Source organism: Zosterops lateralis (genome assembly GCF_965231275.1).
Source record: "Zosterops lateralis genome assembly, chromosome: 3".
Lineage (NCBI taxonomy): Eukaryota > Metazoa > Chordata > Aves > Passeriformes > Zosteropidae > Zosterops > Zosterops lateralis.
In genome coordinates, this window is record NC_139764.1 from 99,871,628 (window position 1) to 99,892,560 (window position 20,933).

General features: G+C 37.6%; 1 protein-coding gene across 1 annotated transcript in view; it reads left to right on the forward strand.

Moving 5' to 3' along the window:
- Positions 1-20,933, forward strand: part of GREB1 (growth regulating estrogen receptor binding 1) — a gene marked incomplete at its 3' end in the record, with an annotated part of 53,705 nt that overhangs the window by 27,435 nt on the left and 5,337 nt on the right. The window contains 10 exon segments of the mRNA XM_083857369.1: positions 653-872; positions 2,656-2,745; positions 4,114-4,694; positions 11,777-11,879; positions 12,589-12,747; positions 14,451-14,593; positions 15,345-15,506; positions 17,338-17,542; positions 18,334-18,508; positions 19,496-19,714. Coding sequence (XP_083713495.1) covers positions 653-872; positions 2,656-2,745; positions 4,114-4,694; positions 11,777-11,879; positions 12,589-12,747; positions 14,451-14,593; positions 15,345-15,506; positions 17,338-17,542; positions 18,334-18,508; positions 19,496-19,714 — 2,057 coding nt within the window.

Sequence of the window (20,933 nt, forward strand, 5' to 3'; positions counted from 1 at the left end):
TTTATCCATTGCTTATCAAATAGCTAAAGATAACTGTGATTACTTGTGTGAGAGGAAAACATCTCAGTGTCAAGGTGTTTCTTTGCCATTTTTGGGGCAGTTTTTATATAATAAATACAAACTCCATATTATTGATAATAAACTTCTGTTTATAGCAAGATGTAAATAGCTCCAAAAATATTATGAGAGTTATTCCAGTTTAGAGGAGAGAATGGGTATATTTTAAAAAAAGTATAGCTGCTTAGGCTTCTGAGAAATCTGTAGCTGAGAAATCTGCATGATGCTGGTATGTGTGCACCAGGATGTGTGGAGAGATCAGTGCCTTCTGGAATGGCAGCTGGAAGCCAGACAGGATGCCCTGGGGCACTAAATGCTTTTGTAAATACAACTGAATCCTAGTCTATGTGTGTTAGGTTTAGAATCCAAACGATTATTCTTTTCTTTATGCTGATGCTAATGTTCAGTGCAGTAAATTAAGTTGTGCAACTGGGTTAAGAGAAAGAAGAGTGTATGGCACCAGAATGGTAAACTTATTAGCACAAAATACCGTGTTCTATCTCATCCCGTGTTGAAGCAAATCGTGAGAAAATTCCCCTTTGGTTGTGTTTCTCTAAGAGATAAGGCAGTAGATGACAGTGAGTTTTCATACTAGCTCCTCCTGTTTCTCTCCAGATCACTGAGATACTGTGACCTACGTTTAATAAATTCATCTTCTTTGGTACGGACAAACCTGGAGCAAGAACTTGGTTTGGCAGCATACTTTGTGAGCTCAGAAATTAACACAGAGAAAGCAGTTGTGAATGATGTGTTAGAAAGTGACCCAGAGAAACTAAGCAGTACGGACAATGAAGATGAAGAAATAGCCACAGAAGGTATTGTTTATTACTGGTAATGAAAAGAAGCTGTAAAATGATTGAGAATTATTAGCCATAGCAGAAATGTCTGGGTGAGGGTTTCTCACTTTAGCCTTACTGAGTGAGCTCTGCTCCTTAGTTTTGTTTCATCTCGTTGAACTTCTGTTTTCTCACCCTTCTGCTGCTGATGCATTTTAACTTCTTGCAGTTCTACTGCTGTGTCTGTTATCTCTCTCTGTCTCCTGGCTCCCTCCTGTGTTCCTCCTTTGCCCTGTATGTTCTGGCAGCCACAAAGTGGAGCTGGGGTGGGAACACCAGGTGACACTCACTGTTCAGAGGACCCTCTGCGCTCTCCCTCCCCAGAAGGGAAGGGTGTGATTTGCTCTCTGAGAAGCAGCAGCAGCAGTGACCTCATCCCTACCCTCAGGGCAGTGGCAGCTCCAACTAAACTGCTCCTGACTGATGCTACTGAACCTATGCTTACAGTGATGTCAGTGGGAAAGATTCCTTCCAAGGAAACTGCTGAGTAGTCCCTAGTTTTTAAGGTGTTAAATAGTATGAATAGAAAATATATCTCAACATAGAAACTTCTGAGTTCTCCTTGAAAATGCCCATGAATTCAAATTGACAGTGTAGAGTTGGTGAATTCATGATTTCTTAAGAAACCTATTGAGAACATACAGATGTGTAAAAAAAAAGGAACAATACTTCAGGAAAATTTGATTTTTTGGGTTTTGGGTGGGGTTTTTTCAGTTTTGGGCATTATCAGTTATTTATTAGTTCTTTACACTTTTTTTTACTGTCTATTGTGCCTGTGGAAAACAAAGGATTTTTATCCCTATAAAGTATTTAAATGTCAAACAACTTGCCTTCATTTTCTTTCCTATACTCTGAGGAGGAAGAAAGCCAATTACTGTTCACCTAGGAAGTTCTTACTGAAGAACTCACTGTTAAAATAGCAGAACAAGCTGAACAAAAATACTTTCTTTTATCCAATATGTACTCTTCACAGAGGAATGAAATATCTGAGGTCATATTCAGACTATGTGCAATAGATGCCTGCTGCAGATGTTATGAGTACTTCTTGTGATGAGTAGTTCTGTCCATTTAGTTGAAGTATGCTGAGATTGTGTGTGATCTGAGTCAAATGGGCTCCTATGTTGTCTAAGGCTGCTCTCCTAGTCCATGAAGTACGGTATGATCATCCAGAGTCCAATTCAGAACATATGAGATTGGCTTACAGTCTAAGTTTTCTGATGGCAGTGCTTATGTCTCAGTTTAACATGTCAAAACTGTACAGAAACAAGCATTTTAACCTAGATGCCTGAGCTAGGAATCTCAAGTAAATGGCCTTGATGGCCATCCAACTGAGGATTCTCATCACCAAAACCTGAGAAATAATTTGGCCATAAAGCTGTGTGGTAGGAGGTAATTTCATAAGATACTGACAAAATAAAGCTTGTTGTCTGCTGCTTTCCCTAACACTGGACTAGTGGGTAATGTAAGACATGGGTTGGAAGAGAAATCGTGGTTGAGACAGGCCTAGATATTACCAGCTTCTGGCTGCAGCACTGATTTTTGTGAAGCTACTGGAAATCAGCATAGGTAAATTAGACTGTAGGCTGATCCAATATTCTGTGGTGGGAACAGATACCCTCCCTACTGGAAACAATGTCAGGATGAGGACAAACCACACAAACCCTTGTGTACTTTTCCTTACTTTGACAATATAGCTGTGTCTTACAGGCTTACCTAAATTACATTTTGAGTTTGTTTTCCCTTACTATCATTCATGAAACAGGTTCTGCTTCAGAAAAGAGAAGTCCTATGAAAAGAGAAAGGTCGTGTTCCCATGATTCTGCATCTTCATCTCTCTCTTCAAAAGCTTCCAGTAAGACCATAAGATCATCTCTGTTAATTTAAGTTTAGGACATAAAAGAGACCTAGCTTATTAGATAAATAATAAGGTTTTGATAAGGCCTCTTTTAATGGGATCACTTGAGATGACTATAAAATACAGGGATTAGACTTCTGAAATATAGGAAATGGGATCTTGCTTGAAAAATTATCATGTCATGAGGTGCCCAAACTAGGTGTTTCCATGTGGCCTGCCCATGGCTCTGTGCCCTCTGTTCATCTGTGGTTAAAGAAATAGTTTTCCTTTATTTTTTTTCTGTGCCCCTAGATACTGGTATTTTGAGGGATGTCACACTGGTGTTACTTGTAACCATTCACAGTGCTGGTGACACTATTGTATTTGTTGTTAATGGCTTTTACTGACTACTTTAGATTCATAGACAGAGGATTGTTTACTATTTCTTGAAATCAGGAGAAACTATTGACTTTTGTTCATTCAAAATGTGGGTTTTTTTGAGAACCAGGATGGCTGTTTTCACTATGAGAGGAGATCTGGTTTAATCTATGTTCAGCCTTAGGCAGATATTTCTAATACCTTGTGTAGACTGATTCCACAAGCAGTTCTCTGTCTGCTTTGAACACTGTGAAATATTTGTATGCCCTCTTTCACTAAGCATTAAAGATGCTCAGAACCATTTAACATGTGTTAAACTTTCAAGAAGTTCTTAATGGTTAAAATGTATAGGGTGAAAATATACAGCTTTCAGAAAATCTGCCATTATCTGTGGGCTGTATCTACACCCATATTCCCAGCCAACACTAATGAGTTCAGTATGTTCTCTGAGCTGACCCAAAGCTGTATGAATGCATCAATGTATTATGTAGCACCAGGGCCTTGAGGGCTGCCAGGTTTTATTAGATCACCCTAAGTGCTGCAGTGCCACAGACATGGGTGTCAGAGCAGAGCTGACTCAGAGGACTGTTCTCAGATGTCAGTCTAAGTAGACATTTCTGTAGTGTGGTGGGGTAATAGCCTAGAAATATTAATTTTCTTCAATTCATTTAACAATGGTTTCAATAATTTTGTATTTGTCTTGAGTGATTAAAGTATCCAGTGAGCACCTTAAGCAAGGAATGTATGAGGAAAATAGAGGACAGGACAATCACTGACATCTTTCCTGTGCACTTCAGGACTTTAAAACCCACTTTCTGCATTGAAATGAATACTCCAAACTAATCCCATTATGGCTTCCTGTATGAGGAAGGTCAAAGCAAGCAGAGGAGCAAGATTGCAATGTTTGCTGGATAATGTATTAAGAGGATTATTTGTTGTGTTTTGTTTAACTGTGGCATTGACTAGCAGAGATAGCTGCACTGTGTTGAAATACAAATTTTCTTTTAGTTACAGCATTCTGCACTGAATCATCTCCTCCCCAAGCCCTAAGTAACAGCACTGAGGAAACTACAAATAACTGTGAGAGGCAGAAGCAGAAAGTAGACAAGGGGGCACAAACAACAATCAGCAAACACTTGCCACCAGTAACTGAACAGCTGGATATGAAACAAAACATGAAAAGTGCCCAAGTCTCCATCACCTCATCATCCTCCTCACCTTTCTCCTCCTCTTCTTCCTCCTCTGCACCTACTCAGAACTCCTTCATCCTACAGACGTCTCAGTGCTCCATGACCAAAGCATCAAAACAGCCTCCCATAGTTTTCCTGCCCAAACTTGTTTATGACATTATTACTTCTACAGACAGCAGTGGACTTCCCAAATCCTCTTCCCTCTTGCCTTACCATTCTGTTATGTGGGCAAGTTCTTTTCGTCCTCTCATGAATAAGATGATGACGTGCACGGAGCAGTCTCTGTACTACCGCCAGTGGACGGTTCCCAAGCCAATCCATATGGACTACAACAACAGAAATGAGGGCAGGATGGACACCTTTCACCCAAGGAGACTGCTGCTGAGTGGGCCACCACAGGTGTGTACAAAGAACAAAGTATTATCATTGATTTATTTTGTTTAATTTTATCATAATCTCAGAAAAAAATATTTAGTTATTATTATTCATACTTGAAGGGGTTTCTTTTGTGAGAGTAAATTACTTTTATTTTATTTCCTAATCCCTTCTAATAAAAAATACCTTTTTTCTTTACAGTTAGCCTGAGTTCCAATACAGAGAAGCTGCAGCAACATTCACTTTGTCAGTCTCTCTCCATTAAAATATTTTAAAGACAGTTTGCTGAAGAGATAGATTTCATGTGTAATTTCAGTTTGTTAAAGTTGAATATGCATTTACATTTACATTTTAAATAAAGATCAAAGATCTTAACAAAGCCACTTTCTTATGATCAATGCGAAAGCAGCTGAGAGTTTGTAATTAAATTATTTTGTTTCCTTTGCACAGCAGACAGAAATAGAAGCTATTGTAAATAATACATGCAAGAAGGCCAGTTCAAAGTAGCAGAGCCATATTTAAAAGATGAGTAGCTGACCCAGGAGTTTCTATATTACTTTAAAAATACATTTGGAAATAGGTCTAGTCCTAAGAAGTTAATTCTTGTGTAAATTCTCTGGGAATGTTTAGCACTTATCTCTGAGCAAGGTGTCTCCTAGTTTAGTCCGCACATTACAGGCTAAAGGTAGTATTGTGCCTCATGTTTTACTGAAGTACGAAACAACAAGATAGGAAGAGGCACTGTGCCTGCTGAGAGCAGATATATTTCTTGTGAACCTCAGAAGTCAAACTGGATAAATGCAAACCAAGGCAAAGATGTTTCCAGTTACTGTAACATCAACCCAAAGAATTAATCCAAAGATAGTTACTGAATTAGCTTGCCACATTATCCACTCTTCTATGCCTGTACATGGCAAAAAGCAACTGCATATTGCTATTTGTAAATTACTGTTTTCCATTGTATACATAAATATACGGTGCAGAAGAGTAGAAAGAGCAGGAATGAGCTTTTCATACTGGGAATTCCCACAGATGTTACTCTGACTCATAAAAGATTCCAGAAAATATTCTGATGATCAGTTTTTCGCTGTGCATTCCTTTGATCTAAATAGTTTGTATTTGCCAAATATTGAGGTGTTATGTGACCAAGACACTGAATTTCATACTCAGCTGCAGCATAAAAATCTGGAGAGAGATGGTAACTTTCATCTCAAAAAACCCCCAAAATGACAGACTGTAACAAAATGGCAGGCTCTAACTTCTGTTAGAATTTTATATTGCATTCACATCAAACCCCATAAAGATACAATTCTGAAAGCCATCCTAAACATTCAGATTAGCCAATAAAAATTTGTTTCTATGGTATTAATTTCCTCTTGGGTCCCAAATGTAAATTGTGGTTCTCAGAAGAGTCTTTCAGAAACTTCTGAGAGTATACCACACATGACGAAGTTTTGATCCTTCACATACCTGATATTTGCAATTTAACTATTATCAAACAGGCAGCTTGTTTATTTGTCAGCCCACTTTTCACTATCAAATCTCTCTTGTTTTTTTCCCAAGTGTGGAATAGGACTCCTGTTGGCCCTCTGTACAGAATTGAATTTCAGCCTTGGTAGCAATTCTTTTATTCGAAACTACATCTCTTCTTCAGCTGTCTCCACAAAGCAAGTTATTTCCTAGTGTTGCATCAGGTCCTACAGTTGGATTAGTTTCTAAAGGATGCTTTTAATATGTTTATTCATTTTATATTCCTCAGTTCTTTCTGAAGAATATACCTGTTTCACACAGAACAAATTCATACACATCAAATTAGGAGTATCATATCTTCTTCATAAGTAATAAAAATATAGGGTTATATATTATTTTATATTTTATATAATATATATATTTATATTAATTTAATTGAATTTTCTATTTATTATTACATGGAAATCTCTTAATTTATTTCTATTTTCATGGAACAACTCAGCAACCATTCTACCTTTACTATTTTAACCTCCCAAAGTCCTAAAAATTCCTGTAAACCAAACAAACAGCTTTAAAAATATGTGGATTAATTTAAGGTATAAAAATGCAGTGTTTCTTGAAAGGAAGACTAGCAATAAAATATGCAGAAATTAGAATTACCCTTCTCTTTTGAGAAGAAATAATTTTCCTTCCTGAAGTAGGTTATTTCATTATTTTTTGATAGTATTAACATCTCACAGGGACTTACTGCATCAAGAGGTATAAGCAGAAATGAAACCAATTATTAGACAGCTCGTATTTGAATGTTGGTAACATCTCAGCCAAAGTATTAGACTGCCAGAGTAGTATCTTCCCAAAAATGAGAAATTGCTTGTTTTCTTTATCAGTAATTACTTCTTTTCTTTATTCCTTTACTAAAATTTAAATCAGGAAGCAATTTTCTGGTTAAAATGAATAATACTAAATCAACAGAGCAAGAAACCTAGTCACATTAGAGAATCAAAATTACAATTCTCCCTGTCAGGGAAATTAGTAACAAAATATGCTCACTCTTCTCTCATGGAGATATTTTACCCTATGTACTAGTCAAAATACTTTGCCAGATGACTTGATGCATTTTTACAAGGACAGTTATGTACATTAGAAGGCAATAAATGCCTTATTTTTACAATAGGCTTTAGGAAATGCAGCAAAAACTGGATAAGTATGGAATAATTTATCTGTAAATTAGCTCACATGATCTAGGTGAGGCCATTGGTTAGTGAGTATGATTTAATTTGCATCACCCTGAGCAATACATATCATATCTACAGCTTGACATCTATTCCCTCGTGCACCCATGCAAATGCCTATATGGAATTCTAAATTCCCTCAAGTATTTTTTCTTCAGAATATTCATCTTAAAGTTCTCCAAACTGCAAATCAAGGTTTTGTATGTTTGGTTCTTTAAGTGGATTTCACAATTTAGTATTTTCCTGAAGCATGGAAGCTGCTGGTGAGCAGAGTCCTGTGGCACCACATCCAGGGAATGAAGCAAGCATGTCTTAAGCCATTTCCTGAGGAAGAAAACTGCTGTTCATATTGTTACTCTACTTTTATTAAGATCTCATTACAATGGGTGTATATACCATTCAGCTTATGTAAGAAAAATATTAGGGAAATATTTAATATATCTATTATTAGCTGTGTTTTAGAGGAATGTAGCATGTGGAAACACGGAGAAGAGCCATCAACATTTGACCAACTGTCTGTGGATCATCAGCAATGTTTTCTGCAAATCATCATTGATTCACAGGCCACAGTTTGAAAACCACTGTCATGGTATGTGAAGAACTGTCTTACCTGGAAATTAGAATAGAAAAGTCTTATGGAATTATTTCCCCTTTCGCCATATTTCTCCAAATGAGAGGCCTGAAATCCACGTGCACGTGTAAGAATAATAAAATACTTCCAGTGGTCCTGGTGTCCAGCATTTGGAACAAGTTAAAAAAGGAAGCTCATTACTGTAACACCTTCTACAACAGCACTTTTGGATGTCATTCCATGAATGCGGGGAGGTACACATGCAGGTTATCTGGCTGGAATGCCCTCTCTGAGATTCTTAGTTTGCGCCCTATCCTTGATATCTATGGCAAGCAGAGTTCAGTGGTCAAAATCTTTGGAGAGCTTTCCCCTCCTCTTTGGTAATACATGTATTTGATACAAAAACTAGACCTTCATACATATGTCAAATTTTCTTCCGGGAAGAATTTGAATTCATATTCCTTCCTCTTGTTACAGCTACGCTCTTCATGAATAAAGAGCTGCAGAGTAAGCATATTCTTAATATTTTATGGGTCAAATCATCCCTGGCACTAAGGATGAAAATAGAAACAAAGCCCCTAAATCTCATCAGGCCCCAAATTCCTTAGTTATCATCAGTTTTCACAAGATTTGAGATTTTCCCTTCTTAGTCTTCTGGGATTTTCTTCTTCCAAGTCTGGTTCTTCAGACTTCTGTCTTCCTAAGTCAGATAGGCAGGAACAAATTAGAGTAATACTTCCATTATTTGGGAATATTGCCCCCCCAGGTGTCTTATCTTACAAAGCACTGAGTACTGCCACATGTTTGAGGAACCTTCTTTCTGGAAAGTAGAGCTGTTTGTCATAGCGGCCCCTCTCACGTACATTTTGTTTTAGAAATTGTAAAAATGCAGCCCAGTTATAGGTTCCTTCAGTCTTTCAATCCATTTGCAACTTTGGTATCCAGAGCAAAGACAGGATATGGGGAAAAATACTTTGCTCAGAGAACTTCCTTACCAGTTGTTGTCATTATTAATATATCATGCTCAGCCCAGAGTCACTAGTTAGAATCAGCACAGCATTGTGCCTGGCTTCCCTAAAGCCATGTAAAGCTGCAGACCAATCAGGTATCCACTTTAAAATTTCTTTTCAGATCTTCTATTTGTTGCAGTTAGGAGATAGAGGATGGGCAGATGCAGGGCTATGCTTTAAAGGTGTGCATATCCTGCTTGCAGGATCTCTTTGTAGCTACTTACTGTGCACAAACTCTTGGAAAAAGGGATAGTGACAGATGGGGCAGGGGCTCTTTGGAGAGATGTGGAAGTTGTGGTTTTTGATAGCTGTTCAGTATTTTCAAACCGAGAAAGACTGTCTGTGCTATTCCATTTTGCCTAGAGAAGGTACACATAGAAAACAGTACAATTAGTTTTAAAGGTGCACTTAGCTATCTGGGTATGCTACAAGTTCACTTGTTCAAGATTCTTCCCTTCTGGAGTAAATGCTGATTGTAAATGAGAAGTCATTCATTTCTCATTTTCTTTTTGAAAATCTTCTTCTCAAAATGACCTGAAAAAGGTGTTCTCTCTTTCACCAGTTCATTTCTTGAACAGCAAATGCAGGCAAATGCGCTAGTGAATGGAGTCCAAATATGAATGCTGCCTGTGATCAGCCCAATCTCTGTTCTGGCAGGGAAACATTCTAATAACATGGAGATACTCCTGAATGTTCCCAACAGCTTTTTATATACAGCATTGCTCATATCTAGCCGTTCATAAAACTCACAGTGCTGAATTGGGAACTTTTAATGTGACAGATGATAAGAGTGGGTAAGGTCTGATGCCTGCAATAGCCCAAGTGCATGCACTACAGCTTAGTGGTGTAGCACTTGTCATCCTGTGGTTTCCAGCTTTTTTGACTCATGATCCTACAGCTTTGTGTACACTTGAGCCCAGTGACTGATGCTTTTCATCTCAGCACCACGCAGCAATAGCTTCGACACTCCCACATGGCTTGTGAAAAGCCATTGGCAAAGACTGGACCCCCAAGGAAAAAAAAACAACATGAGCTTGATAGAATAAAATTTTAATGCATATCAAAAAGAAAACGTAAGGTTCTCAGCGTGTTGTTCTGTTGACAATTCTAAGTATATACTTCAAACAGATAAGGAATTAATTTTATATAAATATCTAATATCAAGAAGACAGGTGTACTTTTGATAAACGATCTCTTGTTTGAAATTAGGAAACTGTTAATCTGTCAGGCTACCCTGTATTTAATGAAAAGTTGATCAGAGTCTCTTTAAAACAGTATGTTCATAAGAGAATAAAAAGGTAATCTTAGATGTGAGGAAATCAAATGAAAGTATTTTCTTTGTTTTCCTCAGATGTGGGAAAATAAGATGCTTTTGTTTTAGCTCCTCAATCAGTATCCATTGCAGCCAAGTTTAGAACCTTGTTCCAGGGTCAGAAGAAAAATTCTCATTAATTTAAATGGATTTTACATAAAAAAACAAAACTGGGAGTTACAAACATCTGGTCCTTTGGCTGACTATAGTCCATGCTGTCATTTCCTCTGTTCAAAGTCACTTTTTTTGTTATGTTATTCCAGGATGAGAGAGTTGTGTGCTGACATTTGATTCTCAACAGGGATAATGAGACCCTTATCCACCTTTTGCAAGCAACTGTTCAAACTGCAGTTTGATAATGAAAAACAACAGATAATGAGCTTTGATCAAAACAAATGCCTGATCTCTTGCTTTGAATTTAAAGCCTCCCTTCCTCAAGTGTTGAGAGAAAATGAAGTTTTTTCTTGTCATAGATGGAAAATAGAAACTTTAATACTCTGTTAGGAATTCCAACACCCAATGCTTCTGACATGTCCTAGCAGTAATGGAAGTGAAGCTGGGTTTTCAATTCAGTAGTAATATAGACCTAATCCAAAATCTGATGCCATTTTGTGAAATCAGACAGTTGCTGTCCAATGTGTTGTAACTGATTTACATGTTAACTTCCCCTGTACAGCGCCCTCCACACACAGAATCATGGTTTTTAAAGCTGCCTGCTTAGACATGGCCTTATTTACTTGATGTTACCATCAGCAAACTCCATGTGAAAGACAGAACAACCCACTGAGTAAATCATTGGCTGTGGCTTATACCTTCTAGCAATACTCTTGATGCAGTGAAGGGAAAATTTATACAGTGTGTTGATGGGGTAAAAAAGAAAGGAGAAAGTTATATTCTTGAGATAATTTTAAAATGGACTTTTAAAAGGTAATTTGAAAAAATTGGAAGGGAAATAATGTATTTTCAGCATGAGAGGTGGAACAGAGACATTGTTGCACATACCATGTCCTGCAGGAGTGGAAGTTGCCAGCACGAGCTCTCCCAGGGCTGCATTGCCACTTTTACCCTGCAGGAGATCTCTGTACTTCAGTAGCAGGCAGTGTACCTAGAAATCATATGGAAATGAAAGGGTTGGGATAATTATTTCGTTTTCTTGTAATTTGAGGGGGTTTTGTACATTTTATGAGTTTGTATGGATGTTTAAATGTTCATTGCCTGTGCAGAACCTATAACATCAGGAGAGAAAATTCTTGTGTGTGGGCCCATAATTAGATTTGTGATATAAAATGTGTTTTCCAGCTAGACTCCTGCATAGAGAGAATAAAACTGTTGAGGATTAAGTTTTTCATTTACGCCAAGGAATATACAAATAACAAGGATATCCAAGCACTGAGTATTAATACTGTTTCATCACAGCTACAGTTTCCAGATATGTGGAAAATTAACATGGTGAAAAGCAAAAGTTTACTTTTGTTTTGTTTGTTTGTTTTTTCTGATTTATATGTTTACAGATAGGGAAAACAGGTGCCTATCTGCAGTTCCTCAGTATTTTGTCCCGAATGCTGATTAGACTTACAGAAGTGGATGTTTATGATGAGGAAGAAATCAACATTAGTAAGTTCCTGATATAGAAATATTCTGGAGAAAATTGAAAGTTGTTATGCTAAATTCAAATATGGCTGCATATTCTAGGCCTATTCTATCCTATTCACCTTTGCAATTACTTTACATTATTTAAATATACTGATACTTTAGAATATTTTATTATTTTATTCATCATTTAGAATTTAGTAATCTTCTGTGTAAACAAAGAACATATCCCTATTTTTTGTGGAAAGGGATCAACAGCATTTATGTATATTACATGATATCTAGCCATTGGTTTTCAGTTTAGAATTGGAATGAACTTTCGTGGTAAAGCATATAGAAGGCATCATTTACATTTTGGCAGATTTATACCATGAGGAGCCATGTCATATTTTCTCATTGCACAAGACTACCTGAGGGAAGTTTCTGCTCTCTAATACCTAATTTTAGTCCAAACTTGCTTTATTTACAGTGTATTACTCCTCTGTGTTTCCAGATGTATTTCTGTAGCTCAGACAGGACATGGAGATAATTTTTAAAAGGTAGAGTTACATTGAGGTACAAGGTACATTTGTGCAAAGGTTTACCTCTTGGTGCATAGTGATATTGTGTCATCAGACTAAGGAAAGAAAAAATGAAGCAGGAATAATAGGTACAGCAAAACCATCTATAGCCATATAGAAAGCTAAAAAAATTCTGAATTTTAAAAAATTCTTATTTTTCAATAATATCATAGACATGAAAGAAGAATCTGATCAATACTACCATCAGCCTGGAGATATGTGGCCAGAATTGGAGACATTTAGGAAGATGCCTTTTGACTACACCATCCATGATCCAAAATATGAAGATGCAAGTCTGATTTGTTCAAAGCTTCAAACTATAAACAGTGAAGGTTAGAATTTTAAAATCCTGATTGGTACACTTATATGTATTTATTTGCTTTTAATGTGAGAATCCTGTTAAACTTTTAAGCAGAGTTGAAATATCAGAATTGCTTTTCAGTAATAGTGAAAAAATTTCAAGTTTTCCAGATGAAATACCAGAGTATGACCCTTATAAATTACTTATGGAATATTATATCGATAGTCTTTCATTAAAAAATCTCTAATTCCAGAATAAGTTTGTGTATTTGAATAATTTTATAAAGTAGCGTTGTTCTGCTCTGCAGCAATGCAGCAATTTATGTGCATAAAGTTGGTTTTGTACTTAAAAGTATCTATAGGTTTATTTTTTTAGGTTTTAGGTTAGGTTTGGAAAGCATGAGATGAACATGCCCAGATCTAGATTCCTGGAACATTGATGTGTGAATTAGTCCTCTGAATTATCCAGCTGGACATAAACAAGCCCATAGGACTGTGTAGCAGGGAGGAACACTGCCATTCAGAGAGACCTTGGCAGGCTAGAGAAGTGGAACCTCAAGAACAGTAACCTGTTGAACAGCTCACCAAATGTGCCCCTGGCGCTTGAGATAGAAAATTTTATCCAGCTGTACAAAGTTGGGGCCAGCTCTATAGACAGCAGCTTTGATCAAGGTGACTGGATGGTCCTGGTTGACAATAATTTGAACATGAACCACCAGTTCTCCGCTGGGCTAATGGGTTTATTAACAATCTGGCAACAAGTCAAGGGAAATGATTATTCTTCTGTGATGGCAACTCTAAGGCCACATCCGGGTATTCTGTCAAATTTTTGGCTTCCCAATATGAGAAAGACTTTGACATAGAGAAGTGAGGGCCGCGATCAGCCACCAAAATATGAAGAAAATTGGATTGAATTGGGTTTGTTTCATCTAGGGAAGTTTAGCAGGTGCATCTGAATGCTGTCTTCAACTTCTTAACAGGAATTTATAGGCACAAACTATTATAGATACACAGCGTAATGACATGAGACAAGTTGCAATATGGGAAGTTACAATTAGATTCCATGAAAAATATTTGCAGAATAAAAGTGGTCAAACCACGGAGCAGTTTACCCGGAGAGATAATGAAAACTCCACTCTTGGTGATTTTTAAAACCTAACATGACAAGGAACAGCTTTAAGGAACCTGATCTGATGCTGAAAATCTGAGTGGAAGATTAAATAACAAAGACCTTTTCAGCAGAAAAAACACCTCATCTTCCCTCAGTCTCTCACAAAGGGGATCCTTTGAAAAATATGAATATACACTAAGGAGCAAGATGACTAAATTGCCAAATTCATTTCACATAATCTGCTGTGATGTCTGTCACAGAATGGCAAATGTCATAAGGCTGTTTTTCACTCTTTATTGCTTTTTTAAGCGTTCTACCAATAATACCAACAACAAAAATTTTAATGATCAGGCATGGCTTACACCTCAGCCTTACGTGAAATCTACTGAATTATCATAATCATGAATTTGTAGATAATTCCTTGTAGTTGTCTTTGCTGTACATAGCAATTTATAAAACATACTGTGCTTAGAATGTATTCGTAGTTTGTTTTGTACATGTTTTATATTGCCATTTTTCCTAGAAAAATGATTTCTGATTTCAGTGACAGAAACAGTTTGTCACAAGAGAATACATTCTAGCCTTGAATATGCATTATGTTTAATTTGTTTCTTTTTTTAATAGACAGATCAATGAGCAGGAGACAGGAAGATATGTACACGTGCCGTCAAACAACAAGGATGAGATTGTCCAAGTATGCAGCATATAACACCTACCATCACTGTGAACAGTGTCATCAGTATATGGGTTTCAATCCCAGGTACCAGGTAAAGATTTCTAGATGTTACTCTGCAGATCAGACACTGAAGCACACACAACCCAAACACAGTTTGTGTACATTCACTGTATTTTAATTGGCTTAGAAGTTGTACATGTGTACACATACAGCTGATTTACAGATTTTGTTATTTCTTGAAGTTTGTCTGCATTGACCAGGCTGCAGTCTGGGGACACCGGAGGACCAATCCTTGTGCCATTTATACTAGTTTATTCAGTGCTGTGATCTTCCTGCCAGTGAAAACTACTTTTCCAGTAAGCTTTCCACTGGGCTTTGCTTAAGTGGAAAAGTTTGCACCTGAGTAACTGCAACAGGTACTACATCTGATAAAGGAGTAATCCAGCACAGAGTAGTCAACGTGTTGTGTACAACTTTCTTTTACTCAGAGTAACCTTCTAATTTCTTGCCCATTATAATGTGAGGAAGAAGGTGTCAGCAATGCCAATACTGGTTTTTATATGCCAGTATTTCTGAAAGCCAGGAGGGCCTGTAAGTGTTGGTACCATCTGCAAGACAAAGCTGAAACAATTGTTTCAAAAGAGGGACCACTTTAATGTGTATTTTTTTTTTTTTTTTGTATAAGCTCTATCCTAGGGAATATTGCTTAACACTTAAGTTAAATCTGATGCCATGCAGTAAGTGACTGTAAACTGTTTGGCAATGTTGTAAATATATATAAACTACACTGAGACGTTGTGGTTTGACTTTAACTGGAATTATCATATTTTTCCCATGCTTAGATTTATGAGTCCACTCTGCATGCATTTGCCTTTTCCTATTCTATGCTGGGAGAAGAGATACAGCTGCATTTTATCATTCCAAAATCAAAGGAGCATCATTTTGTCTTTAGCCAACCAGGAAGACAACTGGAAAGTATGAGGCTACCACTAGTCACAGATAAGGTAAATGGGTATTTTTATTTGTATTTATGGCTATATATGGGAGAGAGTCACCACCAATTTCAAAACTTGTTGAATTAGCATTCTCTATAGTACTATTCCTACTGTCAAGAGACAATGAAGATGTCCTTATGCTAAGCTTGTATTTTCTCCCAGAAAGGAATACGTGAAAAAAAAAATAAATTGTTGAGACATTAATAAGCTCTTTTGCTCATAGTCAAGGTTGATCCTTTGGTATAAACAGTCTTATCTGTGACAAAAGGTCTTTGGTTATGGGTTTAAGATGTTAAAGTGAGAATAGTTTCTGCAAAGAAACTCAAAGATACGATTTCATTTATCATACCATTAGTAAGAGGAAGGATTTTTTTTCTGTAGAGAAAAGCAGTGGAATACCCTGTCTTATTCTGCATAAATGCCCATTACTTTCATATAAAAGTAACACTTTCAAAGAATCTTAGTCACGGCTTCAAGACTGTATAAAGAATCACATCATGCTTGTAGAAAAAGCTTTGTAAAGTCATCTATTTGACAGGCTCTGGAAACTCTGACCACAGAATCACAGAATAAGCTGAGTTGGAAGAGACCCATAAGGATCACTGAGTCCCACTGCTGGCCCTGCACAGCACCATCCCCAGGAGTCACACCCTGTGCCTGAGAGCATTGCCCAAACACTTCCTGAGCTCTGTCAGGCTGGTGCTGTGACTGCCCTGGGGAGCCTGTTCCAGTGCACAACCACCCTCTGGGTGAAGAACCTTTTCCTAATATCCAACCTAAACCTCCCCTGACACAACTTCAGGTCATTCCCTCAGGTCCTGTCCCTGGTCACCAGAGAGAAGAAATCAGTGCCTGCCCTTTCTCTTTCCCTCACAAATAAGTTGTAACTGCAATGAGGTCTCCCCTCAGTTTTCTCCAGGTTGAACAGATCAAATGACCTCAGTCACTCCTCATACAGCTTCCCCTCAAGGCTCTTCACCATCTTTGCTGCCTTTCTTTGGACCATCTCTAATAGTCTAGTATATTTCTTATATTGTGGTGCTTAAAACTGCACATAATATTCAAGGTGAGGCCAGACCTGTGCAGAGATGTTGACCTTTACAGAGATTCCTGATACCTAAGTCTAAGGTGAAGCTTGCTGTGGCCTTGCTCAGGCCACACTGCTTGCTGTATTGAGGCAATTTGTGGAACAGCAGTAAGCAGCAGCACTTCTATCCTGGAGAAAATAAGCTGCTTCCAATAAACAGTAATAAATCAGTATCACCCTCCAGTTCAAGTTTTAAATAGAAGAACCTAGACAGCAACACAACAGCAACGTAAGAATGACATCTCTTGCTCTCTTTCACCCAGTAGACTTGTGCTTGGCTACATGCTCAGAACTGTGCACTGGGTTCTTGTGGATTCTTTTCTTGCTTCTGGCATTGACCTGGTTTGAGGCTTTGACATTTAAGGACTATTCTCCCTTTTCTTTTTTTTTTTTCTATTCCCTTGCTCCAGTCAGAAAAGCTGTACTGTAGTTTTGGAGTATGGTGTTTCTTCCTGTCCTGTATCATACAGACCTAAATCTTCTTCAAGATCTAGCCTCAAGGTACCTCTGCACTTGGCAGGGCAAGGTTAGGAGTCCTGTCCATTCCACCACACTCTCGTCAGTCAAATAAGCTAAATGATAGAGTTTTCTTTTATCAAATTCTTATAAAAGTTGTTTATTTTCCTACCAAGGTACTTTAAAATGTGTCAGTTTGTCTAATGTTAGAGGATCTGATTTATTCTCCTGAAGAATCTATTTCTCCTTTTTCTCTCTGGATTAATACAGACGCTCACACTTGTTTTTTATTTACAGAGTGAAGATTATATAAAAAGCCCCACTTTTACTCCCACCACTGGTCGTCATGAACATGGACTTTTCAATTTATATCATGCAATGGATGGAGCCAGTCATTTGCATGTTTTAGTTGTCAAGGAGTATGAAATGGCCATATATAAGAAGTATTGGCCCAACCACATCATGCTTGTTCTTCCAAGCATTTTCAACAGTGCAGGAGTAGGTAAGTGCAGCAAAAAGTTCTAAAAATTGTGGACACACAACTTGGGTCCTCGAGGTGTTGTTACTCAACAGTGAAATGTAGACACACACCTTGCAGCTAGGATATCTGATCTGGTGATCTGTATTGTCTCTGAAGACAATGTGTCACAGCTGAAGATGCACTTCTCTTAATCCAGGACACCTAAAACATGCTCAATGAATTGCACCCTAGAAATACTTAACTCTTCTACTGTCTTTGAAAGAAGCTGAGGGTGTTAAAACTCAGATGGCGTTACTGACTCTGTTTCCTTGTGGAAAATAAGTTGCATACTATTTGCCTGGGCAGTGATGGTCTGGTTGGTACATCCCTTAGGTAGGTTCTGCTAATATAATATTCAACCCTTTGCTTGTGCTGCTGGAACAACTTATATACAGAAGTAGTGACAAACATTCAAAATAGATCATCAGGGATGATTTCCAATGTCATTCAGCTGGTCAGTCAACATCTCTAACTTTGTACTAAGAGACCCAAATATTGTCAGGTTAAAAGAAGTAGTCACTAAATCCTTAAGACACTAGCAAATCTTTACCACAGAAGTCAGGCTTCATTTTTCTTCCTTCCCAATGTGGTTCTTTAAGTCACTTGCTTGGCAAGTGACAAAGCAAGTTGGCTCTGGGTAGTGGTGGGGTGTTAAAATCTTCAGTGATTTATACCCTTGTCTGCAGAAATATTCACTTCAAAAGGCTTCTGAGTTGAAAGCAAACAGTTTCTGCCCCTATTTTTAATCTGGTCGTTTATGTCCATGGTTTCAGGTGCTGCACACTTCCTGATAAAAGAGTTGTCTTATCATAACCTGGAGCTTGAACGGAATCGGCAGGAAGAGCTGGGGATAAAACCTCAGGATATTTGGCCTTTCATTGTCATTTCGGATGACTCCTGTGTTATGTGGAATGCAGTAGAAGTTGACTGTTCAGAAGACAGGAAAAGGTAAATAGAGTAATATATGCTTTTTCAGCTGATGTCTTTTAACCTTTCTCTGCACGTAATTTTGAAATTACCTTTGCTACACTACAACTTCTACCCTGTAAAGCAGAGAATTATAAAAAGAGAATTATATAATTATATAAAGCAGAGAATAAGAATTCTTTATATAAGAATTATATAAAGCAGAGAATTATATTTTCCCAAGGAAAGTACTTTTCTAGGCATCTGTCTTTGCATAGCACATAGCATAGTGCCTGTTTTTCATTCCTGTTCCCTGAGGATTTATGTGCCCTGCAGCAGTCACTGTTCAAGCTAGAGTTACTTGGACTGCAGATTTCAGACTCTGTAAACAGCACAACATGGACACTCACATGTCCATTTTTCACCAGATTTTTCTAGAGAAGCTAAATGACAGTTCTGTGTAAGTTGTGCAATTGATTTCCTTTGGCTCTTTTGTCAGTCCCAGTCTGTCTCCTTTATGAGTTTCCCAAATCCTTGAACTAGTATTTTTATTTTCATTACTTTAGAATATTGTTTGTGCTATATATTTTTATCTATTCCATGAACAGGCCATGCAGAATTTACACCAAACTTTCAGAGAGAATGAAAGTCAGTGAAAACTGAGATTTATGGACTCTAGGGGTGGGCTAGAAGGATCTTAATACTATGTGCTTAAGTTATGGCACAAGTCAGCAACCCTCCAAGATTCATTGGAATATTATAGGTAACTTTAAAAGTTTACATATCTGAATGAATATTTTGAGAGATCTAGACTAAGTTTCAGGTCTGTCATACCAGTCTCCACCACATAAGCACCAGTTAATTTTAATTAGAGTGAGAGAAAAAAAAATACAGTAAAGTAAGACAATGCTGAAGTTATCTACCTGAAAGTCATAGCAACTTCCAACTGTTAATGATTGCTCTTCAGCTGAAAGAGATTCTGAATATTCTATGTATTTTAAAATTAACACATTTTCATAATTATTGTAGTGACTATACATGGACTGAAAGGAATGTTTCCCTGAAGCAAATTCTGCAACATATTGAAGCAACTCCCAATGTCACTCATTATGCCCTAATTGGGATGAGGAAATGGTCCAGTAAAACAAATAGTGCTGAGATCAAGGAACCATTCTCCTGTTGCCATGTGCATGACTTCATTATGCTGAATGTGGATTTGACACAGAATGTACAGTACAATCAGAACAGGTAAGTGAATCAGTAGCACTTTCAGCAGAGGAAATGAGCCAAATAAAGGAAGTTTTACAAAAGCTCTTGTTTTTTTAGGGAGGTTGTGAATGGCATGCAGACAGATTTTGTTTTGTTAATGGTAATTCAAATCCCTCCCAAGCTGCCAGAAGTTGGAAAGAGACATTAATTTCTATAGTTCCAAATGAAACAGTGATAACTGAGTGATAGGGTAGACACAGTCAGCAGTGTGTTCTGCACTCCAGGTGGCCTTTGGTAAATACTGTATTTCCCTTCTTGTCTGTCTAACAGCTCTACTTTCCAAAGGAAATAGGGATGTATGGATGAATGGTGCACAGCTAAATCTCATTCTGATTATATATATATATATATGGGCTTTTTTACCCTAAGTAGCACAACACTGCAGCATACCACAAGTGCGCTCATCAGGACAATCAGAAAAAACCGAATAAACAAGTCTTGTTCTTGGTGATTGTTTCTCACATTCAGCTGTCTCAGAAATCTCACTTTTTCATTTATTGTGCCACTTAGGATATATCAAATTATAATTTTGTCATACACAGCATTACCACAGTTAACAGAACTGTGTTCACTAAATTCATAGTCTCACAGAATTTCACTCATCTGTGTGAAATTGTGGGTTTCCCCCCATTTCTGAGGGACATGCACCTATTACAACAGAGTGAAGTGTATATATATCACTAGAGGTGGGATTCGCTTGTCTAAAACTGGTCTTTCAGTGCCTTAAAATACAGAAGACATCCATATAGGGCTGGCAGGTGTGACATGAAATGTGTGATTTTCTGTAAGCTGGGTGGGACAGCCCAGGTAATTAAAATGGCTCTACATCTACACTTAGGTAACTGAACATCAGTCACCGTGCTTTTCAGAAGAACTCTGCTAACTCAGGAAGATATCTTTTGAAGCCTAAGCTTACTTATAACTGCAGGGAAGCATTCTGCTTTCATTATTCTCTGAATAAACAGATGATCTATATTTCTATTGTCACCAGCCTGACATCTTAAAATAACAAATTTGCCCCTATGCGTCTCCTAGTAGAGAACTGTGCTCCCAGGCTGCCTAAGTATGTTACCTTATGAAGCATTATGTATGAAGGGCAAAGGGGGAAGACAATGACAATAAAGCAAAATGATATGAGTACAAGCAACAATGTTAAAATGTCAGGAATGCCACATCACACCACCTATTTCCTGCCTCT